Consider the following 24889-nt stretch of genomic DNA (forward strand, 5'->3'; position numbering starts at 1 on the left):
ACACACACACACTGACACACACACACAAACACTGACTGACACACACACACACACACTGACTGACGCACGCGCGCACACCCACACAGACGCGCGCGCGCGCACACACACAATGAATGGTACACACACACACTGACACACACACACACACACACACACACTGACACACACTGACACACACACACACACACACACACACACAGACACACACACACACTGACACACACACTGACACACACACACACACTGACTGACGCGCACACACACACACACACACACACACACACACACACACACACACACACTGACTGACACACACTGACTGACACACACACACACTGACTGACACACACACACTTACTGACGCGCGCGCGCGCACACCCCCACACCCACACACACTGACTGACTGACTGCCGCACGCACACACTGACTGACTGAGGCACACACACACGCACACACTGACTGTGTGTGTGTGTGCGTCAGTCAGTTTGTGTGTGTGTTTGTGTTTCTGCGTCAGACTCACTGACGCGCGCGCACACACACTGACTGACTGACGCACACACAATGACGGACGCACACACACTGCATGAAGCTGTAAAGGAGGGAGGGGGGGAACTGGTTGGATGTGAATGGGGGACAAACAGAGAGAGGGGGAGGGGTGAGGAGAGAGAGAGGAGCGGGAATATTACATCCCGGGCAACGCCGGGTCTCTCAGCTAGTATAAAATAAACGTAAAGAGAGGGTGCATACCATTCAATGATGGATACAAAAAAAATTAACAACAGGACAGTCACTCTTATACTCCCAGAAAGTGAATATATATATATATCATTTACGTGAATCACTATCCGTATTTGAAGTGTGTGTGTATATAAATATATATATACATACAAATGAGCATACAGTAATATTTCCATTTGCTATTTGCCTTGCTATGGAGGGTTTTTGTCACTTTTTTACTCACATAACTTCACATATACATACATATATAATATATAATATATATATATATATATATATATATATATATATATATATATATATATATATATATATATATGCAGTGGAAGTGTATTGTGTGTATTTACCTACACACTCACTCCACATTTCAGTAACATACATATACATCTAAATAATATTCACATATACACGTTTGCTATAAATGGAATTATTACAATTTTACATTATATACACGTGCAATGAATGGAATAAACACTGTAATAAGTTTGAAATCGCCTATCCGAGCTGCTATGCATGGCTGATCCCTTTTCTCCAGCTTCCTTGAATGTACTCTATGAGGAAGATCATGTGACCAGATGCTAGTGCACGTTTAGAGAGAGGGAGGGCAGTGCTGACATAGGGGTGTGCCTGGGTTTGTGACAGGCCATGAAGGGGCAGTGCCTTAGCAAATGCTTGTTAAAATAGAATACAAGAAAATTGGTCTTTCAAAGTTGTTTTTTTAAAAACAGAAAATGCTAAAAGTATTATTTCTTACTACAGAACTGATTTATTAAAAAAAACACACATGCAGGATATAGACTGAACTGCAGCTTTAAACACGTAGGACCTGTAAAACGCAGATGTCAGATCTCACCTCCAGCTCCCTCTGGTGGGCGGCTTTCAGCACAGACACATTGTGTGCTTTGCACGATTGCTGCCCGTCTTTGTGCTTCCGTAAAAGATCTTGTTTCAAGGCTTAAATAGAAAAAGAAATGTATATTTAGATCATGTGAAAGACATTGGCGAATTAAACTACAGTATTTTGAGACATACATTGGCAAATGTTACACTGGAGTTTTTTTTGTTTGCCTACATCTATACGATTGTTTGGTTATAAAGGACATATCTTACCCAATTAGAATTTAATAAAACGTTGCACTCCATGGACTAACAAATGCACGAAAACAAAATATGCAAAACGACTGAAAATATCAAAGAAAAACGATTTGATGATGATCTATGTCTTGCTTTGTTACAGTAACAAAAATACAATGCAGGATTTTAAATCATTAACTCACATAATAAACTTCCTTTTAAAACCACCTAATGGGCCAGTCCCACTTATTTCCCACACAAAAAAAAGGTGGATGTCTTAGAAATGTAAACAGACGTAATCCTCCTTTAATCTGGAATCGCCCATACCACATGTTTTTATGTTACCTTTTACTGAGAGATTCTATGGAGCTAAATCCTTCTACGCCTGGTTCAGGCCACTGAAGTGGGCAATCAATATGGCAGACAGTCGCGTCACAGCTTGAGAGCCAATCAGTAAAAGGAAACATTGCTATGTCACACATGGTTCCGCTCTCCAAGTAGCTGCTGAAGCTTGCGATCAAGTACACCCCTCATCTACTGAACCAGGGGGTGGTCTTCAATGGTGATTCTTGTCACTGGGAACCTACCTCCCTCCTTGGCCCCCCTTTTACCTGTACTTGTTCTGGTTTCATTAAAGAATTAATAATTTTTTTCATTTCAGCCGAGATATTAAAAACCAGAATGCATGTCTCAGCCTGGGGATGTTTGATCACACCCTCAGGTGTCATCTTCCTTGTCACAGGACCATGCAGGAGAAGGTATAAACTCTAACATTACACAAAAAAGTTACCTATAATTGGGTAATTGTGCACCATACACAAATTAAAATGCGGGTGCCCCATGTCCGTCTGGTCACATCTAAAATACTGCCGATGCTCCTAAACACACCAACATTGTTAGAGAGAAATAATGTTCTATTAATATATATTCATATTAGTCCTTTGGTCTGTTCCAAGGAAGTAAACTGGTCCCGTAGACAACTGGAAAATAAGTGACCGTATTGACCGTATGTTTTAATGTACGGCAACACGGCAACAGGCTTCCATAGCAACCTGATATGTATATATACATGCCGAATTGAAATATGTAAACGGTGCAGTCCCAATTAGGAGCAGAGTGAACCAATGGTATTGTGTGTTTAATAGGTTAATACTAGGTGTTTGATATCTTGCGAAATTAGAAGGCAAAGCATTTCTGACTCCACAGCTGCTCACGAACACATAGCTGCTCTAAGGGTACATTTTTTTTTTTAATATATAGTGCATGTCAACCATGTTAGCAGCAAATAAAAATAACATTTGTGAGTACACTCACGTCTGACAGGTCACCACTATCTTTTAGCATACAATGCTTCCACTGCAGCTAGGGATTCTGGGAAATTACATGCAAATGAGCACACAGTGTCACCTATTGCTTCAAATCCATTTTAGCATGGATCCCTATAACCTTATGGCTGCTGTAATACACGACTTTTGGGTCCTATCAATTATACTGGCTTTGCAATATGAAGCTGGGATAGGTTTCAACCACACATTATATAAGTTATGGTGTGTTATAAGTTACAGCAACAAAAGAAATGGTTCTTTACAATAAGGGCAGTCAAAATACGGAATTCCTTACCCATGGAGACTGTGATGGCAGATACAATAGATTTGTTCAAAAAAAGGTTGGACATCTTTTAGAAAGGAAAGGTGTACCAAATAAGTAAACATGGGAAGGATGTTGAAACACAAATCTGTCTTTGTAAAGGGCATCATATTTAGGGAATAATTCCATGTTACAGGAATCAGGGAAGAGATATAAACCACTTATTGGAATATTCACTGCACTGGTAGTAAAAAAATATATATATTTTAATAGTCAACATTTCGGAGACAGAAAAGGAATACAAAACATGGAAATATAAATGTGTGGGAAAAAGACATGCTGGTTTATCATTATTTCTAAAAATTTTTTTCTCTATTTCTGTATCTAAAGCCAGGGGAGCACAACCCCCTGCCTCACGCCCCCTCTCCTGCTTGCCAGCTGCCTCAAATGACGCTCCAGGGTCGCGTGATGTCATGCGACCCACTGCGTCATTTGATGCCGGTGATATCACATGACCCCAGAGCGTCATTTGACGCAGCTGGCAGGTAGGAGAGGGGGCGCGAGACCGGGGGAGGTGACTGAATCCCGGTAAGTGTTACTGTAGCAGAGGCCACACGCGATCCCCGGCAACCGCCCCCCAGTTTGCGCAACGCTGTGACTTAAGCTGTAGCCTTAAGCACTTTTCCATTTCTATTGTATTGTGTGATGACAGGAACGTCGCACAATAGTAAAGTTTATAATCATACCATATGTTGCAATGGGTTTTTTATGCCGCCAGGACATCAGATCACAATGTGTATCGTTTCTGCAGCTCCGCATTTACACAAATACAAAGAGGATTCTAAAAACGCCCCCGAAAAGATGTCTCTCTCAAGGTAAGGGCAACGATCATAGAATAAACAAGCATTAAACATATATTACACAACCAGAAATGGACCGGAATATGAACTGGTTTATTCCAAATAAAACGCCCCCTTAAAAATGTGACTCGATAGAAAGCGGTGATGCTGGCTTGCAGCAATCTGGCGCATGTGAATATTGGCACGCTGGCCCGGGTGGGTACAGAATGTTTCCCAGTGTATCGATACCAAGTAATTTATCACGATAAATAACCAATAGAAAACAAACAAATCTAAAGTCATCGGAAACTGTTCCAAGTCGTTTATTGTGAAATATAACGCTTATAAAAAAAGCATTGCATTCTTAATGTAAAATAAAATAGGTTTATATTTTACGATTTATTTATTTTTTACACTAAATGAACTAAAACGCCTTTTTCTTCTCTGTACCATTAAACCCCCTTTTATGCACTCATTTAAACGGCATGCAGGAGGTGGGAGTTAAGAGACATTGTTTAATATATGCTGTGCCATCAAAAAAATACTAATTATACCTACAACAACAATACCACCGTCCATAACTCTAGTTTTGTGAGACCCCAATACGAATCCTACAATTCACACAAGCATATTCTTACCCTCCGTTTTATTATTTTTATCGACACTTAACATTCAGGGTGTAAGCTGTGTAAGGCAGGGGCGCCCTCGTTTATTTTGGTTAATGCACTTGGGAAACTTTGCATATTATCTCCATGTCGTTCTGTATTAAATCTCTGTAGAGCGCTGGGTACATTGGTGGCGATACGGAAACATATACATACACCCACAGCTCATGTTTCATAAAAATTCTTCCCCACCCGTGGAACACTATTATCCGACACAATTCTGCTTGTTAATCTTCGAAGCTGGGGAAATATTGTGACCAGTTACAGTAATAAAAAAAATAAAAACACAGCTTTGCGTCACAGATTCTATTTGAGCAGCAATACTATGGGATATATTTAATAAAGTGCAATAGCCAATATTGCTCATTAATAGCCATTCACTTATAAACTGAGCAATACTGGATATAGCACTTCGGGAAGAATACAGCTCTGGCGGTCACTTAGCCATTTTGTTTGGCAATTGGTCTAATTTCCATGGTGCTTAAAATACTGTTCCTGAAATAAAAGTGTAGCCAGGTCCCCCCTGCGTGTTGCTGCACCGCGACCTTCCCCCTCGTTTTCTCCGCTGCCAGGGATCACTCGATAGACCCGCCGGCATTTCTGGAGGGTGGGGGCCAGTGCAGGGAGCGGGTTAGCGTTCCGGCGGTTCCCGAGCAGGGCGTCGCCATTGTGTTATATATCGTGCATGCGCAGTAAGTCCCGGCGGCCCGGTAGAGTTCGCGCATGCGCAGGATAAGCGCGCGAAGCCCTAGCCTACCAGGGAAGGTAATAGACAGGGACTACAGATCCCATGAGCCTTAGGGGACCCCATGTGACGCCAGGGAGCCAATAGGGCTGCAGGAGCTCTCTGCGTGCAACAAATAGATACAATTCGCGGGGTTTGGGAGAGAGGAGTTGGTGACCGGAGCAGCTAGGGGAAGGAGGTAGGGTGCAGGAGTGAGTGACTCCCTGCACTAGGCCAGCAACCCCCCCTAGGCCCCAGATAGGTCCTGAGTCCCTCTGTTAGCTTGTGGTGCTATAGGGACAGGCCCTAGGTTAGGGACCCTGCCCCATGAGCTGTTTGCTAGTTAGGGACACAGCGGACGCTGCGTTTCCCGCCACGAGGCTTGGGCTCAAGCCCACGCATTAAAGAGAGCCGGACTATCTTCACGGAGGCCAAGCAAGCAGTGACTGCGGCCTGCGGGCAGCAGACAGATCCTCGCCAAGGTACAGACGGTGTGGAGCTGCGGTGATATTATCCACGCCGGAATTCACCCCACGCGTAGGAGGATATCCCGGCGGACCCAACCCCAGTGGTATAGCAGCACCCGTGGCTGGAGCCCGGGGCAGGTACCGTTATAAAGTGCACCGACAAGGCCTATCACCAGACACAGTGACTGCGCAGTCACACACGTACATGTATATGACTTGGTAGTGTGAGACAGTGGGATTACTGGACACGGGGTGGGATCCTTCCGTGGGAAGGGCGGCAATAAAGTGTTGCGTCCGCCGTGGCGCAAGATAGCGGTAGCGTCTTGAGAGACGCCGTGATTAGTGTCTCCTTTAAAGAGGGACACCTGTTGTTATGGTATTGATGTGAGATATTGTATGGCATGTTAGTAAATGGTATTAGTTATTATACCTCACCGTGTATGTGATTATTGTGATTGTCCTGCGAGGAACCACTTCCCCCTCTGGTGGGAGCCATCGCAGGTGGAGGCGCTGCACCGATGTAAGTGATTACCCCTAGTATAATTGCCCCAGGTTCCCCGTGGCGGAAGCTCAGCCCTCCTGCGAGCCAACAGGTAAAGCACCACACCTATGGTAACATTGTATGTTCCCTTTCACCCCACACTGTATCTGCGATTGGGGGGGGGGGGAATACCCGTTACAAAAGTCAACACAAACTGCAGCACCTTAGCATCATATTCCTTTGTTATTCTTTGATTAATTACCCGGGGTATATACATTTTATTTAGTCCTAGAGATGGTTCATTACCTCGATGTTCTGCATGTAGCTTTACCCGTTGATTGTACAGGTTCTTCTCTGTCAGATGCTGGATCTCTAACAAACCTTGGACTATTTCAAAGACCGTTCCATCAATCAGCGCTAACGCCAGGTCACTCAGAATGGTGTAGGACAGACGCTGCTGGCTGGAACTAGGAGAGGGAGAGAAGAGAGGAGAGAGAGAGACACAGAGATTACATATTAGACAATTTGAATCAACTAGGGAAACGAAACTGATTTAGTACATAGCTTCCTATGCTCACACAATATGCATGGTGGTTGTAACCTTATTACAGTACATTCTATATAGGAGAGCGACATTAAATACAAAGCAAACGCTTTTGTTATTACGCTTTACCTGAACCTGGGGCTCATCACCTGTGGTCCTCCGATGTCCAGGGGACCTCTCGGTTCAGGAGGAGCAGAGCCAGCGGTGGACCGCTGGATGTCCATCAAGCAAACAATATGGACACCAGGGACAGGGATGGCTCTAGCAGCCCACCGGAAAGTTACAATATCATCAGGAGATGATGCTTTGATTGGTGACCCCGGCGACAAGCATTCACTGTCATATTTGTAGTTTTTTTCTTACATCCTTATACAACACGGACTAGTTCACCTACCAAATGTATGGCACAAGAACTTAAATATCCAGTAAAGAGATGAATCAAGGCACTTCGGGTTTTTGAACAAATGTAAACTTTATTGTGCCATGAGTACACAACGTTTCTCAAGCATGCCACTTCACTTGAGATAGGCCAATAGAGGCAGAAACGTTGTGTTCTCATGGCACAATAAAGTTTAAATTTGTTCAAAAATCCGAAGTGCCTCGGTTCATCTCTTTACTGGATATAGTGGATTATTCACAGGTTTTCCCTGGAATCTCTTTTTTCGGTGTGCAGCATATTCCCTTAATCCTGGAGAATTTAAATATCCCACAAACAATTTGCAATATATTTCTGCATGTAGACTTCTTGTTAAATATAGGAAGAACTCCAGGTGTTAAATCTCAGTGTTTCATTTAGTGCTGAAAACGTAGGCATTGCTTTTTCTTTCCGTTAAACACTTACTGCATGTGTACAACAAATAGCGATCACTAAAGATGGAGGAGATCCCGAGACTTTAATGATTGTGGTATACTTCATTTCTGCACATGAATCACATTGTGTCCAACATTTTTGTTTTTTCCCCCAGCTGTTTGTTATTTTAAAATCGGATGTTACGATGGCAACTTCGGTTTTGGGGGTCATTCTAAATCACCCGAAGAGGCAGTCCGGGATATTTTCGGGTGAAAATCACCACTGAAGTCAATGGGGATTTTGAGACCAAAAAAAACCAGTCGCATTGGCAGATATAGAATAATGTATTTATTCTTATGGTTAGTAGAAGGAATTATATAGAAGATTGCTGCGTATTAAAGCGTCATTTTCATAGTGTTTGTCATGATAATGTCATGAGATATTGGGAGTGGGTGCGCTTGTGAGTGTCAGTATTAACCCTTGTCCCGTATGCAGGTCGCGTGCTAGCAGGGTGTCATATGTGACAGTGTTGATACACAGACCCCTTAATAAAAACACAACATTTATGACCCCTTTAGCATCAATCTAACCCCTTGCCCCTTATACATTGCTGGTACAAATCAACCACACCAAAAACAGATTGGAAGCTCATCTGGGCAGGGTCTGCTCCTGTAAAAATGCCTGTGGGATGCGTACCACACAATAATTGTGAAGCGCTTTGAATCCCAATGGGAGAAAAGCGCTATATGAAATACAGTTATTATTATAAGCCGTGATGAAAGTTTGATGGAGGACCACTGATTTATTTTTAATATATCGGTGCTGTATTTTTACATTTCCAGATGATAAAAAGATACAAGCACATGATGTTCAGAAGAGACTCCACATAGTAGCACATATAACACAACCAAGAGACTCCCACCCCCACCTACTGAACATTGCTGATAACTACCGTATTGGACCGAATATATAGTGCGGCCTCGCACATGATACGCCCCCTACAGTTTTGAAGGTGTTCTACATGAAAAATAAAAGGTGTTTGCCTGCGCATATAATACGAGTACAGTTTTCGGATGGACATTTTTTAGGAAAAGAACATAGCACTGTATGCGAGCCAATACGGTATATCTTTAGGAGGCCGAGACCATAGATATATCTCGCTAATACGATTACATTCGTAATTCTACATATACATGATACAACCAACATACATAATACAAACACATGGGATTAACTATAAGAAAAAGGACAAGCAAAAAACACATACAACAAGCTAAACCGAATCCAATGGCGAAGATAAAGCTGCCACTGATGTTTAATACCGGCGATATACAGATGTATGTGATGGGCCGTCACTACCTGGGCAGATCCTTCACCAGGCTCTGCAGCTCGGACAGGAGGTGATAATGCCTCTCCTGCTGCTGCTGCGCGATGTCAGCCGGCTCCTCATACACCCCCAGATACGCAGCCATGCCTGGCTGTCAGCCCCTCACCCTCCGGGACCAACCGCGCAGCCGCTGATTGGCTCGGAGAGACGATGCTATTCGGACGCCATCTTTGATTTGGGCAAAGGGATCTAGTCGGAATCAAACGATCTTATTTTGAGTCCATTTCTACTACAGTTCGGGGTGCATGTAACTATACAGATATGTGTGTGGTGATAGAGTCACGTTTTCTCTTCGCATTATTTCTCTTGCCCGTCGCTAGTTGCCCGAATCTGTAATGGCGGGCCAGGCGTCTGAACAGGAAGAATGGGCACAAGCGGTTCGAGTCCTGGCACGCAAGCGTGACTCCTTACTTCCGGGATCCAAGGCAGTGACGTCGATGCGATTGGTAGATTCTATGTCACGTGATACTTGCCCATTGGTGAGCTGCTGCCCTGTGTGGGGATCAGTGATTTGGTGTGTGTCCTGTGTGGGGATCAGTGATTTGGTGTGTGTGTGTGTCCTGTGTGGGGATCAGTGATTTGGTGTGTGTGTGTGTCCTGTGTGGGGATCAGTGATTTGGTGTGTATGTGTCCTGTGTGGGGATCAGTAATTTGGTGTGTGTGTGTGTCCTGTGTGGGGATCAGTGATTTGGTGTGTGTGTGTGTGTGTGTGTCCTGTGTGGGGATCAGTGATTTGGTGTGTATGTGTCCTGTGTGGGGATCAGTAATTTGGTGTGTGTGTGTGTGTCCTGTGTGGGGATCAGTGATTTGGTGTGTGTGTGTGTGTCCTGTGTGGGGATCAGTGATTTGGTGTGTGTGTGTGTGTGTGTGTGTGTGTGTGTGTGTCCTGTGTGGATTAGTGACATGTTCTTGGTTCTAAATACTGTAGTTTTTTTACTGAGATCCTGATCCCTGCTTACATTGCCAGACAATGGGCACATGTAAATAGGTACAATAAACTTTACATCCTGTCAGTGTGCGATATTAGAGCGTAAAAGGACCTCTTATAAAGGCTCCACAACACATTGTATGTCTTTATTTATATAGCGCCAAAAGTGTACTTGGCGCTTCACAAAGAATACAGTACAGGGAATTATAATAATACAATAAGTGCAGCAAAATCAGACAATAGGAAAGGAAATTCCTGCCCCGAAGAGCTTACAATCTAAGGTATGATGGGAATCTTACAGAGACAGCAGGTGAGGGAATAAGTGCTGTAGATGGCAGTGCTTTGCCACAATGGGTGGTAGGAGTGACTGGGTCAGTAGCCATTAGTGCAGGCTATTGGAATGCTTGAATTGTGGGGCGAGTTTTAAGGTTAGTCAGTATTAAAATGAGAGGGTTAACACAATTTACAGGGGAAGAGATGGCAGGGAGGCATGGGTGAAATCGGGTGTGTATGTCTGGCTTCAGGCTTAGGGGAGATCCCCAGCAGCAGGAAGGAGGAGATAGAGGATTTGTGTGGGTGTTTTTTTTTTATTGCGGGTTAAAGAAGTTGTTCGGAGAGAGGTGTATAAATAATGGTGTAGTGGAGAGTGGGGAAGTTAGAGAGAACAGAGACATTCACAAAAGAGTAAGGAAACAGTAAACGGAAAAATCAATAGGGAGGGCATAGTGAGATGCCGGAGGAGAGACTTCCCAGGTACTGGAGGATAGGAAGAGTACAAATAATCACAGCTTTTGGAAAGTTACATTCTCACAGTTGCAAAGTTGTTGTGCAGAGTCCAGATCTTCCTCTAATATTCACCTCCAATTTCAACTCCAAAATTAACTCTGCCAGACACTTTAAATGTGACTCTTAAGATGGGACACACAGCCATATGGCTCAAAGCCAAGATAGTCTGTCTTAAATACTGTGATCACATGCAATTGAATAACAATTAAGGGAGGGGTCTGCCTAATCGACTCAAGGAAACATACCCAAATAGTTAATTAAATTTTAAGTTGTCTTCCAATTGACACATGCAATGTTATATATGCAAAGATAAGTTTTACCAACACACATTTTTAAAATTTATTTATATGTAGCTGGGTCCCCGCTCACCTCCGTAGCGGGTGCGGGGGAGGCTGCAGTGCGTCCGGTCCCGCCAGAGGACGGACCCGGCTAGGAGTAGAGGGAGTTGCGGCGGTTATTGCTGGAGCTCAGTGGCGCACCCGACAGCGGGGGCCGCCATCTTGGGAATCGCGCGTGTGCAATGGACGCCTCGCGCATGCGCAGTACGGCTGCGAGTGGTGGCCATTTTAGTATAGGCTCCGTGCAGGGACTACATGCCCCAGCATCCTCAGGGGCTGCACATCAAGTGGGGGAACACAGCCAATAGGCTGTAGTATTCCCGGCCTGAAGAGATAGACGGATACATTTGGTGCGCTGCAGGGATCAGGCCAGCCGGGAGCAGGATGCAGAGGAGAGAGGTAGTGTCCCTGGTGCCAGTAGCCCTGGGACTATGCCAGCTTTCCCCTGTAGGCCCCAGCTACTCCCCGACTCACAGGCACCTGTTCATGTGTAGGGAAGGCCCTTTCAGTTAAAGACATCCCCTTTATTGTACTGTTAGAGCTGTAGCATCAGCAAGCGACGCCACGCTGTGCGCCTGGCCTGTGGTCTGGGACCAGGCACACATATATCAGAGACTCTAAAAGGTGAGACCCTCCAACGGGAGTTCACCCCACGCAGTGGATTGGACGCACGTGGAGCGGAAGGATTCGTAGAGGCCCCACGTTGGGAGATCAGACGGATCCTTCTGTTAAAGTCAGTGGTACCTGGGTACAGGAGTGCCCAGGGAGGTAAACGAGCACCAAATGTCCACAGGGGTAGCCCTGCTCCCTACACTTTTGGGTGGGGACTGACATTGTGGGAAGGACACTTGGGATACAGGTGCCACAGCTCAACTAAGTATTGTGGGGATATTTCCCAGTGTTATTATTGTGTGTATTGTGTTGCATAGCTGTTTAGTAAGAGTTGCATGTTCAGTAAATACTCCTTATCATACCCTGTGTGTGTATTTCCTGCTGTATTGTCCTGGGAGGGGCTATCCTACTGTGTTAGGACCCTTCTCAGGTGGAGGCGCTGTGTGCTAGCGAACGTGATCACCCTAGGCTCCCAGTGGCAGAGGTTCAGGCCTCCTGTTTGCCACTCAGGTAACTGCAGCACAGGTAGTTTCCCTTATACATGGGGAACAGGGGCTACATATATTTACTAGTGTATAATACATAAGTCCTCTCCGCTGCACTTTACCTCATTCAAAATGGAGAAACTACGTCATGGGGTCCTGCACTCCAGGGACCCCATGACGTGGTGGTTATGTCAGGCCCAAAAATGTCTTTTTTCAGCTTTGAAGTATAGGGAAATGAAAGAGGACTCCTCTTCCGTTTCCGGGTTAATGACTGCTGCGGTCATGTGACTGCGTTGTGCCGGAGGCCTTGTCGTGGCACAGGTGCCGCGACACTCAAAGGGTTAAACAGACGGGATCTTTTTTTATTATCCATTTTATGTGACCCATCTGTTATTGCTTCTCTTATAAATATATATGCATTTTTTTAAAAACTTTTTTAAACCATTTTCCAATATACATTTTATTATTTTTCTTTTTTTTCCCTAATTACAGATTTTTAAAGTATTTTGTTTTTCAAGTATATTTTCTTTGAAGTAGATTGACAAGAATCCCAGATTTACACCAGTAATAATAATAATAATAATAATAATAATAATAATAATGTTCTGGTTCGAATTTCTTTAAAATATTATTTTATTTTAAGATACTCACACGGTCCTGAATTGTACACATATAGACACTGTGCTGGAACGGGGTAACTCCCATTGACTTGATGCATGTGCTCCATAGGCTTTTACTGTATGTACAATTTTTGTATGATCCTTTTTTTAAACTTTCTGTTGTCCATACAAGTTAATTTAATATATTTGTAATAATAACATTGAAACGTTTACTGTATTCAGCCTTTTATATACAGATAGTAATCACTCAGTACAGGCATACCCCGGTTTAAGTACACTCACTTTAAGTACACTCGCGAGTAAGGACATATCGCCCAATAGGCAAACGGCAGCTCGCGCATGCGCCTGTCAGCACGTCCTGAACAGCAATACCGGCTCCCTACCTGTACCGAAGCTGTGCGCAAGCGGGGAGACTATAGAGCCTGTTACACATGTGTTATTTACATCTGTTATGCACGTATATGACAATTGCAGTACAGTACATGCATCGATAAGTGGGAAAAGGTAGTGCTTCACTTTAAGTACATTTTCACTTTACATACATGCTCCAGTCCCATTGTGTATGTTAATGCGGGGTATGCCTGTATATTATATTTATGAATGTTGTTAAACTATTGCACATAGCCCTCTTGTGGTAATATATAGGTACTGCATTTGCTCATTTTGTAGGGCAGGGATGATAGGGTTACTGAAGTGCAAGGTTATGTAAACCTATCAAGACTCCACTAATCTGTTCCCTGAGGAAGCGGACCTGTAGTTCATGAAACGCGTCGGGAGGAGTCATTGGGGTAGGAGGTCTGGAGTGCTAACATCCAGCTTGAAATGCATGTTGGAAAACTTACAGGGACATCACAGAAGAATGGAGAAACCTTGCAGAGGCCTGGAAAGGACGGTGGCTGAACCATCGGATCCATGTGACATACCATCTACCCGTAGCACACAATGCGATTATAATGTACTATATGTGATTGATATTCTTTTATTCTTAACTACAACAATACATACAGTATTATAATATATATGCCTTTTTGTTTATGCGTTTACTTGCCTAAAGCACAACATGGACCTCTAACATTCCAGAGAACAACCAATGGACCAAAAGACCAATAAACACCATTAACAAGTAACTACTTTGTGAGTGTATGTCTAACCATCCTGTATATATTTTTCCTTATTTTGTTTTTTATTTTCCCCCCTCTTATATGCTCATGGACACGTGAGACTTAATACTGAATTTGTGTTTACTTGTTTAAGAAACAGTTGCGGCACAACAACTACAGATTTCACAACTCCACCAAACGTTAAAACCGGGTAATTCTCAAACCTTTATTGTAGGTACAGTCCCATAAAGTACAACATCAACAACATCACTAATATTAATTATAAATGTAATAGCTCAACACTTAAGTCGCCGCAGTATTAGATTATCCTCACAATTCTTGTAAGCACTGTAACCTGAATTTTAGAGTGGGGGTTACAGCCTTTATCTCTGCCTTCTGCCTTCCTTATCGTTGTCATTGTGATCATGGGAATGATCGTCACATCTTTATTAGAAAAGAAAAATGCTCACTAATCCCTCAAATGAGCAAAACCTTTCTATGGTTAGTAAAGAAACCAGGTGTAATTTATATGTAATCTCCATTAAGAGCATGCACCTGACACACTTACACTTCCCCCTGCCTGCCTTCTCTCGGGTGTGCTCAGGATGTGACGTGCGAAGGACAGTGCTTCAGCCAATAACATTGGACTCTGGAGATGTGGGTCTAAGAGAGGATCTTGAAGAGTCCGGGGCAGAGCAGCTGCACTCTGAGGGATCTCAGCACTGACCAGGAGGGATCGGGGGTCAGCCAGGGAGCTGCATGTTGCAATGGACGCTGGGCAAGGAGATCACAGGTCAACTCCAGGAGTGGAGTCAAAGCGGAGCAGCCACCTGCCACATATCAGAAGGCATGCGTAGCGACAGAGGGGATACTCAGTGAGAGCCAAGTAAAGTGTACTGAAGTATTTGAGAAGCACAGGCCTCTAAATTAATCCACTATGTAAGGGCTCCAACAGTGTGCTGGCACCTTTACACAGACCCTTATAGCCAGGGTCGGATGGTCACTGGGAGAACCATAGGTAACACACTTGCACAGTGTCTTATGGGAAGTGTTTATGTCCATATGTGTTGTATATTGCATGATCCTCCCGTTTGGGGATTGTATAATGTTTATCTTGGTGCCTAACGATAATTACCTTATAAGTATTCTTATGTTTCCATTTGTCTGACCTACGGCCATATATTGGGTAACGTATAAAGGAGGAGGACTCGGGCCGCCACCGTAGCACTGGGTGTTAGTCTATGGTAAAAGAGAGGGGTTACATTGGAGGCAACACTGAGATTATTTGTAATTGGTGTGATACCCACCATACTTTCCCCTATATATGTATACATACGGTCAGGCAAGGGCACAGTTGAATTGTACCAAGGGGAAATATAGCCACAAAAAGGATGTATCACAACGGACCGCAACTAAGGTTAGAGATGATGAGAGATACTATGACACCCCTGAAGAAAAGGGTGCATATGGGGGAGCTTGGGCCAAAACTACAAGCAAACAGTCTTTTTTTAGAGGGGAGGAAGTCTCCAAATGCATGGGAGACAAAGAACAGGTTCGCACCATTAGCAGAGAGAGATCACCCGAAAGGGTTACGCAGAAAAAGAGATTACAAGGAACTAGAGGAGGAAGAAAAAAGAAATACCAAGGATATCAAATCATTAAATATTTTAATCTAAGTAAAAAGGTTCTAGATCCAATACAATTAAGTGTATTCTCAAAAAGACTCACTTTTGCCCCCACTATGGGCCCAAGTATTTTTAACTTGTTCATTGACGCTAACAAGTTCCTTCGCAAAATGATAATCAAAAGATTCTTTATGACTAAAAATCTTGAAAATGCATTAATTAAAAAAACAAGATATAAATTCTATTTCACCTAATATTGAGAATTTTGTCAAACAGAATTAAAACCGAAGTCTACATTTTATCCAAGTTTCTCCAAAGGACATCATTTGGAGGTTTTCTTCCAAATGAATAATAAAGTATTTGAAACCTTGGTAGCTGACAAAGGCAAATATAAAAATAATCTCAATAAAAAAAGAAAGCGAAGCCTTAGAACACCTAGTGGAGGATGAGGAAGTTATAATAAAACCAAGGAGGAGGGGTAGTCGTAATGGACCGAGAGTATTATGTTAGAGAAGCGGACAGACTTCTTAGTGATCGAAACACCTACGGGAAGCTAAAAAAAGATCCTACTTCAGAATTCTTGAAACTCTTCTCTTAAAGGTAAAAATAATGAGATTTTAAAAGAGGAAGAATTTAATTACCTCTGGAATGACAAACCGAAACTACCAATATTCTACTTTTTACCCAAAGTTCAGAAAGACCGATCATTTCTGGCATAAATTCCATGACGTCAAATGTTTCAGAATATATAGACAAGTTTCTTCAAAAATACATAATCACAACACAATCACATCTAAAAGACACAACCCAGGTCTTGAAAATACTTAGTGATACAGAAAATAAAAGCGCAAACCCTAAAAAGTAAATAAATAAAACCAAGTGATTAAATTCAAATAGATATCACCAAAGGAGGTGCTGCTGGCATAGGGGTTTAAAAAACCCCTCAAAGGACGTCACCAACGTCATGCCCTCAAAGGCCCCCGTCCTATTGGGCCTGATGGGATTCCATTTAGCTGTTGCGGCCGCCTCCTTACCTGCGCCCTCCTTCTTAACCACAGCGTCAAATGACGCCATCTCATACGTCATCTCATTGCCATGGCAACGCGACGTCGCAGCGTCAAATGACATCATGACATCGCATTACCATGGCAATGCTGCGGTTCAGAAGGAGGACGGGGGGGGGGCAGCAGGTAAGGAGGAGGCTGCAACAACTAAGTGCCTAGGGATGGCGGATTTTGATATCCACCGCTGGAGGGGTTACATATACTTCTGATAGATGTAGGCTACATGATCTATGCTGGTTGCACTACGTGGGCTCAGCATTAAGCTGCTGACAAGCATGTACTCGTGCATCTTACTGTAATTATTATTATTTTTGCATCTGTCCACATCAATTCTAAAACGAGTTCTTCACAATTTAGATCTGTTGATAGGAGCACTTTACACTCCAAATAACTGCTGTTCAAATTATTTATTGATGTGAACACAGCAAAGTACTTAAATACACTGATGGTAACAGAAAGATATTCAGAATGGGGTCTACTCATTAAACTTCAAAAAGGGCATTTCCAGGCGAAACGAGATTCTCGCACGGATTTGCTTCTTTAATCCCCTATTACATTTACAAATCATGAAAAAAAAAAACCCCATCGTCTTTGACGCAACTTAGCTTTAGCTTCTATGTGGCATGTACATTTTGTACAGTATGCCAGAAAGTCACCACCAGAACTCGTCAGTTCCTCCAGTACTGTAGGAGGAATAAGGTTATATATAGACCCTCTCTTACACTAGTCTGTCTATCTCTCAACCCTGGGAGAGGTGAGACATTAACTGTCAGTTTCTGGCTGATATGTCGGAAACTCGGGGGGGGGAAAGGCTCATGCAAATGATTTGTTAAACGGTCTTTACGATGTGTATGCACATATTTCTTAATATGGTGAAAATGTCACATTTTTATTGCATCAAATTGCCTTGCATTTCAGCTGGTTTTGCATTGACAATATCAGTAGTCCACAATATCAAATTCATATATATATATATTTTAGCATCCTGTAAGTGTATCTTCTAGGGACACTTTCCTTTAAATAAATATACCCATTTTGTACACAGTTACGCGCTATGGAGCTTGCGCTTCTTTGTTTTGTGTATATATATATATATATATATATACATATATGAATATATATATATATATATATATATATATATATATATATATATATATATATACATGCTTACAATCATTGTGTTTTGCAACTAGTGTGCAACTAGTGTACATCATTACATCATAGTGTACACACAGAATGCTAATTTGTGTACACAGGGCTGTGGACTAGCTTGGCACCTGGGACTAGCACTATAATTTAAGTGAATTCGTGCGTGGGTTATTTAAGCAAAGATTGTCTTTCCTATTTTTTTTTCAATTATTTTGACTTAAAGGGATGAGTGGAAAGGAAATGTGATTAGAATTATTGTAGCAGATCCTGTCCAGATGACTGGGCAGAGGTACATACAAAATACCTTTTCCTTATTAAAATAAAATCTCTCTGATCAAAGTACCTTTATATCAGTGTCTATAAAAAGTTAGGCAAATGATTGCTTAATTTTTGGACAGAACTGTTTTTAATGGACGAAGATGAGGTTTCTTAGTAGACAGATTTATTTGAGCAAGAATATGACTTTTGAAGTATTTATGAAAAAGTCTCTATTGAAAGGGTATGCAAAAATAAGCACTATGCTGATCTCGAATGACACAGATTATGATTTTATTTTTTCATTACTTGTGTTCGTTTTTTGGAGGCCTTCATACTCTCCGGTGTTTCTTCATTCTTGGCCATTTGTCATTGGGGTCAGGCTCCCCACTTACATCTACTGTAAATTCCGGAGCTACTCCTTTGCTACATGGAGCATGGTAGTTCTGAACAAGCTCATAGTTTCCTTCGGGTGTGATAGTTTCATTGGACACTGGGCAACACAAGGCTTCCCAGAGCTTTTGCTTTGCTGCTTTCCCAAGCTCCCTGCTGTATCGTTTTGCTGTTCCAGACTTGTTTCTTAGCATTGGCTCTACTGTGCAGTTATACAGCATTCTGTACTGTTCTACTGAGAAACCGTTAATCCTTAGAGGACCTGCTGCATACAAGTCATCTTTTATCTTATCACAATGCTGAATCCCAAGCAGGTTGTTAGCATATACTCCTCTAGGAATACATGCTGGGGCCAGTGCAGTATTGTGGATGTACCTCTCCTGAAGGCATTCAAAGACTTTTAATTCTTCTAGCTCTCCATCCATCATCTCGTCATGCTTCCACTTCTCCTCTCTATGGCAGCAGAAAGATTGATTAAAACTACAGTTGTCAATGACTTGGCCGACACCTGCATATGTATACAGCAATACATTACAAACAACCAACTACAGTATAGGGATTAGCTGCATAATATTACATTTGAATAATAATGTGATTACAAGAACAATGGAATTTTAATGATTTATTTTCAATACATGTATATAGTCAAAAAGAAACCCCAAAGTTGGCTCCAGCACACTCAAATATATGGAAAAACGTAGAGAGTCTCAGAATAAGCCACAAATGTAACAACGTAAATAACAAATATGAGAAGTTTGCCAGTAGCCTGTGAACACTGAGAATAAGGACGGTTTGCTTTGCCCCTATATACTGTACTTACCTTTACTGCGGATGGCTGTTCACGGCAGAATTATATGATTGCACTACTCTGTGATTTTGCTTAAGCTTTCATTTGTGTGTCTTACAGGGGGGGACAGGGGCCAAGGGAAGTACCTTGAGGTTCCTTTGGACCCAAGGGAACGGGCCAGAAGAAAGGGTTTCTACCCTGAAACGTTGCCCCTCTTACCCTACCCCAGTGTCTTTATACGTTTATCTGTTTTCCTTTCCCCATACCCTGATTTGTACCCCACAGTTCCCTTCCCTTTGTATCTCTCTTCCCCCCCACTTGTGTGATAATTAGAGCAGTATACTTTGCATAAGCAGTCAGTTAGCATTTCCAATGTTGTGTATTTATTTGTTATTTACGTTATTAAATTTGTGGCTTATTCTGAGACTCTCTACGTTTTTCCATATATTTGAGTGTGCTGGAGCCAACTTTGGGGTTTCTATGGTTTATAGTGGGGTTGTTTGGGCCCACTTCGCTCCGTGCACCCTGTACATTACCAATATATTTTCAGGTTTAGAGTTCTGTCCATTAGTGTGTTTATAATGTATATAGTCAAACTTTTAGTAGCTGGAAGACTTATTTGTACAACAGGATCACTCACTAATTATGCAACCACATCAATTACTGGGGTGGTGGTTGGGAGGGGTGGTGGTTGGGAGGGGTGGGGGGTAATATAAACGTGCCTGAATATACAGTATTTTAAGGCAGAGAGGGGTATATGTATTTATTTATTGATGAGGTAAAACTGCATTCATCACATCATTTAACATTATCAGGGATTTGAATATGTTGATTAATGTCAGTACATTGAAATAAAAGGTAGCCAAACTCAGTCCCCAAGAGCCACAGACAGGCCTAGTTTTAAGGATGTCCCTGCTTCTGCACAGGCAGCTCAATCAAAATGACTGGACCACTGATTGAGCCACCAGCGCGGAAGCAGGGACATCCTTTCAACGTGGCCTGTTGGTGGCTTTTCAGGACTGAGTTTGGCCACCCCTGTATAATACTGTATACATACAAATAATCATATAACCTAAATAGAATGCTATATGATTTCTGTTCCTCTAAGCACATGATTATGGAAAGAGGTTCACTCAAGAGACTCCGGGAGCCTCAATCACTTAGCTCTCTACAATAAGGTACCGTATAAAAACTGACCATCAGACCCAGGGATTATTCATATCAAAGACACGACTTTTCTGCTCTACCATTTTTTACGACTGAGGAAAATGTTAGAGCTTTATATAACTTACACTAATTACCAATTGCATTTTGATTTAAAAGACCCATAAAATGTATCAGAGTTGGATGATCTGATGGTGAACACCTAATATCAGAAGTCAGGGCATAAGAGTAAAGTGGGGAGTAATTCACTAAAATGTTCTGTCATCATCCGACTCGGCTGAATAACCAATATATCTTGGTAACAAATGCCTGTGCTTCTGTGCAGGGATTCTCAGACTTTTCTGAAACATGTATCACTTTAATGTTAACAATCATTTAGAGGAACACCATACCTACAGTCACAGATCTGTTCACCAATATATACACTTAGAACATAGATTTCATAAACAGAGAACTAGGATAGGAAAATCAGTCTTCAGTAAACATAGAAGAGCTACAGACTGCAGGAAAGCGTTCTGTGAAATTAATTAACCTTTCATGTTCTGTGATTTGAAAATTCCAATGAAAAAATAATGACTGAACTATTTCAACAGCTTTCAGAACAAAAAAAGGTTGGTAAAAAGGTGGTGACACTTATTCTATAGTGTAACAATTATATTTCTTACATTGTATCCATGTCCGGCATACTAAGCTCCCATCTCACTGGTAGAAGAGAATAATATGTGCTTCATTTTGAGACCCGCTTCTTTTGTGAGGTCACAATTGGCCTGTGACTTGTCACTTGATGTCAGCATCTTTGTTTGTGTGACTTTAAAACACCAAGATTGGTACATTCTATTGCAGGCCGCTGACCAAACAAAGTTACGTTGCTATGAAACCTCCTTTAGCAGAATTCTGATAGAATACAATCATTCCCACACAACATTAATGTCTATTTATTAAGCTCACACAGTTATTTAACTATATATTTTTTGTCATATTGGATGTAGCATTTGGGTATTTTGTCTTTTGTTGTATACATATGGTCACACCCAGTAGCACTCTTTTTGACCACACACACACGCACACGCACACATATATAAAAAAAAAAAATTGGAGTAGCGCCTTAGTAATACTGATCTAAATTGAAGTTAGCTGTGACAGACAGGATATAATATTCAGGCTATATGACCAATAGATACCTAAAGGCGATATATTATTATATTAATATATAGCAGCTGTAGAATAGTAGACTAGACTATAGAAACATTTCTAAAAATATATATAAATAAAAAAAAAAATATATAAAAAATACAAATACAAAATATATGAACCAGTCCACAAGTTACAGTCCACAAATACACATAATCACTGGAGACTTGCAGCCCGAATATAAGGATCACCAAATCCAAGGGATATCTGAAAAAAACAAAGGAAAACAGACGCACTCCTAGTGTATTAAAGTATATAAAGGTTTTATAGGACTATAACATATAAAAAGCGCACTCACAAACAGAGTATATAATCAAGCATGTATAAAATATACTCAATCGCCATAGAACTGCATGGGTCCACGCCAAACGTTCCTTTGGTGCCTTCTCTGCTGTCACTGGTAGCTCAGCCGGATGTATGGATTCTCCATGAACCGGATGATGTCATCACTCAGCGTCCCATACAGAGATATCCTCCGGTATCAACAACTTCAACTGGCACTATTTGCTGCATATGACCGCAATCAGGGGAAACTCGGCAGCCCGAAAACAGTCCTCAATCGGCATAAAAATACACTCTCTGCTCGATATATATATATGATCCCCTGAGGAAGTCGCATATCGCGACGAAACGCTTAGGGAAGGAGCTAGCATTGGACTTTTATATCCCACAGCTCACACTTTGAGTATTTTAGACCTTCGCTCGCTTTGGAGCCGGTCCGTTTCTATTACGTTTAAAACTTCGATGCAGGAAGTCTGACTGCCGTGTCAGCATCCTGTGCTATTGGTGGATACATACTCTTGCGGGATTTTACAGCCAGGGGGAGATTGGGTGCACGCGCACCCCCCTCGCATCCACGGCAGGAGTGTGTTGGACATCACACACGTTATTCATCTACGGAGGCTCCATCGGGTGATCTTAAAGATTTCATATCACTGTCTAATTTTATTTTGCACAATGTAAGTGTCCGTGATCTATCTGCACGCATATTTTTATTATTAAAATACAGTATTATGCTATGGGAGCCGCGCTGTCTTCTTTTCGTTCTATATATATATATATATATACACAGTGGTGGGATTCAAAATTTTTAGCAACAGGTTCTCTCTCATAGAGGGGGGGGGAAGAAGAGGGGGGGAAGAGAAGAGGGGGGGGGGGGAAGAAGAAGGGGGGGAAGAGAGATGGGGGAGAGAGAGAGATAGACGGGGGGAGAGACCAGGGGGAACGAGTGCAAATAAGTGCAGCCTGCAACAAGTGCAAATACAAATGGACACATGCAAACTACACAAGCAGGCAAACGACACAGACACAGGCAGGTAGGACACACACAGAACCCAGCCCCCCCTCACATCTCTCCCAGCCCCCCCCCCTCACATCTCTCCCAGCCCCCCCCCCTCACATCTCTCCCAGGCCCCCTCACATCTCTCCCAGACCCCCTCACATCTCTCCCAGGCCCCCTCACATCTCTCCCAGGCCCCCTCACATCTCTCCCAGCCCCCCCCATCACATCTCTCCCAGCCCCCATCACATCTCTCCCAGCCCCCCCTCACCTCACCCAGCCCCCCTAACATCTCTCCCAGCCACATCTCACATAGCCCCCTCACATCTCTCCCAGCCCCCCCTCACATCTCTTCCAGCTCCCCCTCACATCTCTTCCAGCCCCCCCTCACATCTCTCCCAGCCCCCCCTCACATCTCTCCCAGCCCCCACCTCACATCTCTCCCAGCCCCCCCTCACATCTCTCCCAGCCCCCCCTCACATCTCTCCCAGCCCCCACCTCACATCTCTCCCAGCCCCCCCTCACATCTCTCCCAGCCCCCACCTCACATCTCTCCCAGCCCCCACCTCACATCTCTCCCAGCCCCCACCTCACATCTCTCCCAGCTCCCCCTCACATCTCTCCCAGCCCCCACCTCACATCTCTCCCAGCCCCCACCTCACATCTCTCCCAGCCCCACCTCACATCTCTCCCAGCCCCACCTCACATCTCTCCCAGCCCCCACCTCACATCTCTCCCAGCCCCCACCTCACATCTCTCCCAGCCCCACCTCACATCTCTCCCAGCCCCCCCCATACATCTCTCCCTGACCCCCCTCCCCTCACATCTCTCCCTGACCCCCCTCCCCTCACATCTCTCCCTGACCCCCCTCCCCTCACATCTCTCCCTGACCCCCCTCCCCTCACATCTCTCCCTGACCCCCCTCACATCTCTCCCAGCCCCCCCTCACATCTCTCCCAGCCCCCCCCTCACATCTCTCCCTGACCCCCCTCCCCTCACATCTCTCCCTGACCCCCCTCACATCTCTCCCTGACCCCCCTCCCCTCACATCTCTCCCTGACCCCCCTCACATCTCACAGTGGTGAGAGATAGGGGGGGGGGGCGGGGAGCAGAGAGACCAGGGTGGGGGGGAGCAGAGAGACCAGGGGGAACAACTGCAAATAAGTGCAGCCTGCAACCAGTGCCAACAGGACACAGACAGGAGACACACAGCACACAGACACACAGCACCCAGACACACAGCACACAGGCAGGAGACACACAGCACACAGACACAAGCAGGAGACACACAGCACACAGACACACAGCACACAGGCAGGAGACACACAGCACACAGACACAGGCAGGAGACACACAGCACACAGGCAGGACACACACGCAGGACACACACAGGCAGGAGACACACAGCACACAGGCAGGACACACACGCAGGACACACACAGGCAGGAGACACACAGCACACAGGCAGGACACACACGCAGGACACAGAGGCAGGAGACATGCAGCACACAGACACAGGCAGGAGACACACAGCACACAGGAAGGACACACAGAGGCAGGAGACATGCAGCACACAGACACAGGCAGGAGACACACAGCACACAAGCAGGACACACACGCAGGACACACACAGGCAGGAGACACACAGGACACAGCCTCACCTCTCTCTCAACTGCACGCTTTTCCCCTGCTCTTTGGCCCCACCCCCAGGCTCCTGCCACCTCCTCCTGATTGGCTGCATTACACAGCAGCAGACAATCAGGATGGAGCAAGCTGCCCATTCCCTTAGCAGAAGCTCTGCTCTCTCCCTTCTC

At 43.7% G+C, this 24889-nt stretch overlaps 2 protein-coding genes across 6 annotated transcripts in view; both read right to left on the reverse strand.

Annotated features, from left to right (window-relative positions):
* The window catches only part of LOC142465105 (protein DGCR6-like), a 27144-nt gene extending 17462 nt beyond the window's left edge, over positions 1 to 9682 (reverse strand). For 2 of the 5 annotated variants that reach the window (XR_012787786.1, XR_012787787.1), the window contains exons 1-3: positions 9269 to 9681; positions 6882 to 7042; positions 1592 to 1692 (exon numbers count right to left, since the gene is read on the reverse strand). Coding sequence is in view for 3 of the 5 variants with exons in the window: in XM_075569023.1 (XP_075425138.1) it covers positions 1592 to 1692; positions 6882 to 7042; positions 9269 to 9381 (375 nt within the window). In the remaining 2 variants the exon portion in view is untranslated. Of the gene's footprint in view, positions 1 to 1591; positions 1693 to 6881; positions 7043 to 9268 lie in introns of all 5 variants that reach the window. The other 3 variants (XM_075569023.1, XM_075569024.1, XM_075569022.1) reach the window with 2 other exon arrangements.
* An 8855-nt stretch (positions 9683 to 18537) lies between these two features.
* Positions 18538 to 21794, reverse strand: C13H22orf31 (chromosome 13 C22orf31 homolog). The gene is made up of 2 exons (XM_075567912.1): positions 21271 to 21794; positions 18538 to 19107 (listed from the first exon to the last, which is right to left on the reverse strand). Exons 1-2 carry the CDS (start codon positions 21288 to 21290, stop codon positions 18594 to 18596), a joined length of 534 nt encoding a protein of 177 aa, XP_075424027.1. The 5' UTR covers positions 21291 to 21794; the 3' UTR covers positions 18538 to 18593.
* Between the last annotated feature and the right edge of the window lie 3095 nt (positions 21795 to 24889).

Source organism: Ascaphus truei, chromosome 13 (assembly GCF_040206685.1).
Source record: "Ascaphus truei isolate aAscTru1 chromosome 13, aAscTru1.hap1, whole genome shotgun sequence".
NCBI lineage: Eukaryota > Metazoa > Chordata > Amphibia > Anura > Ascaphidae > Ascaphus > Ascaphus truei.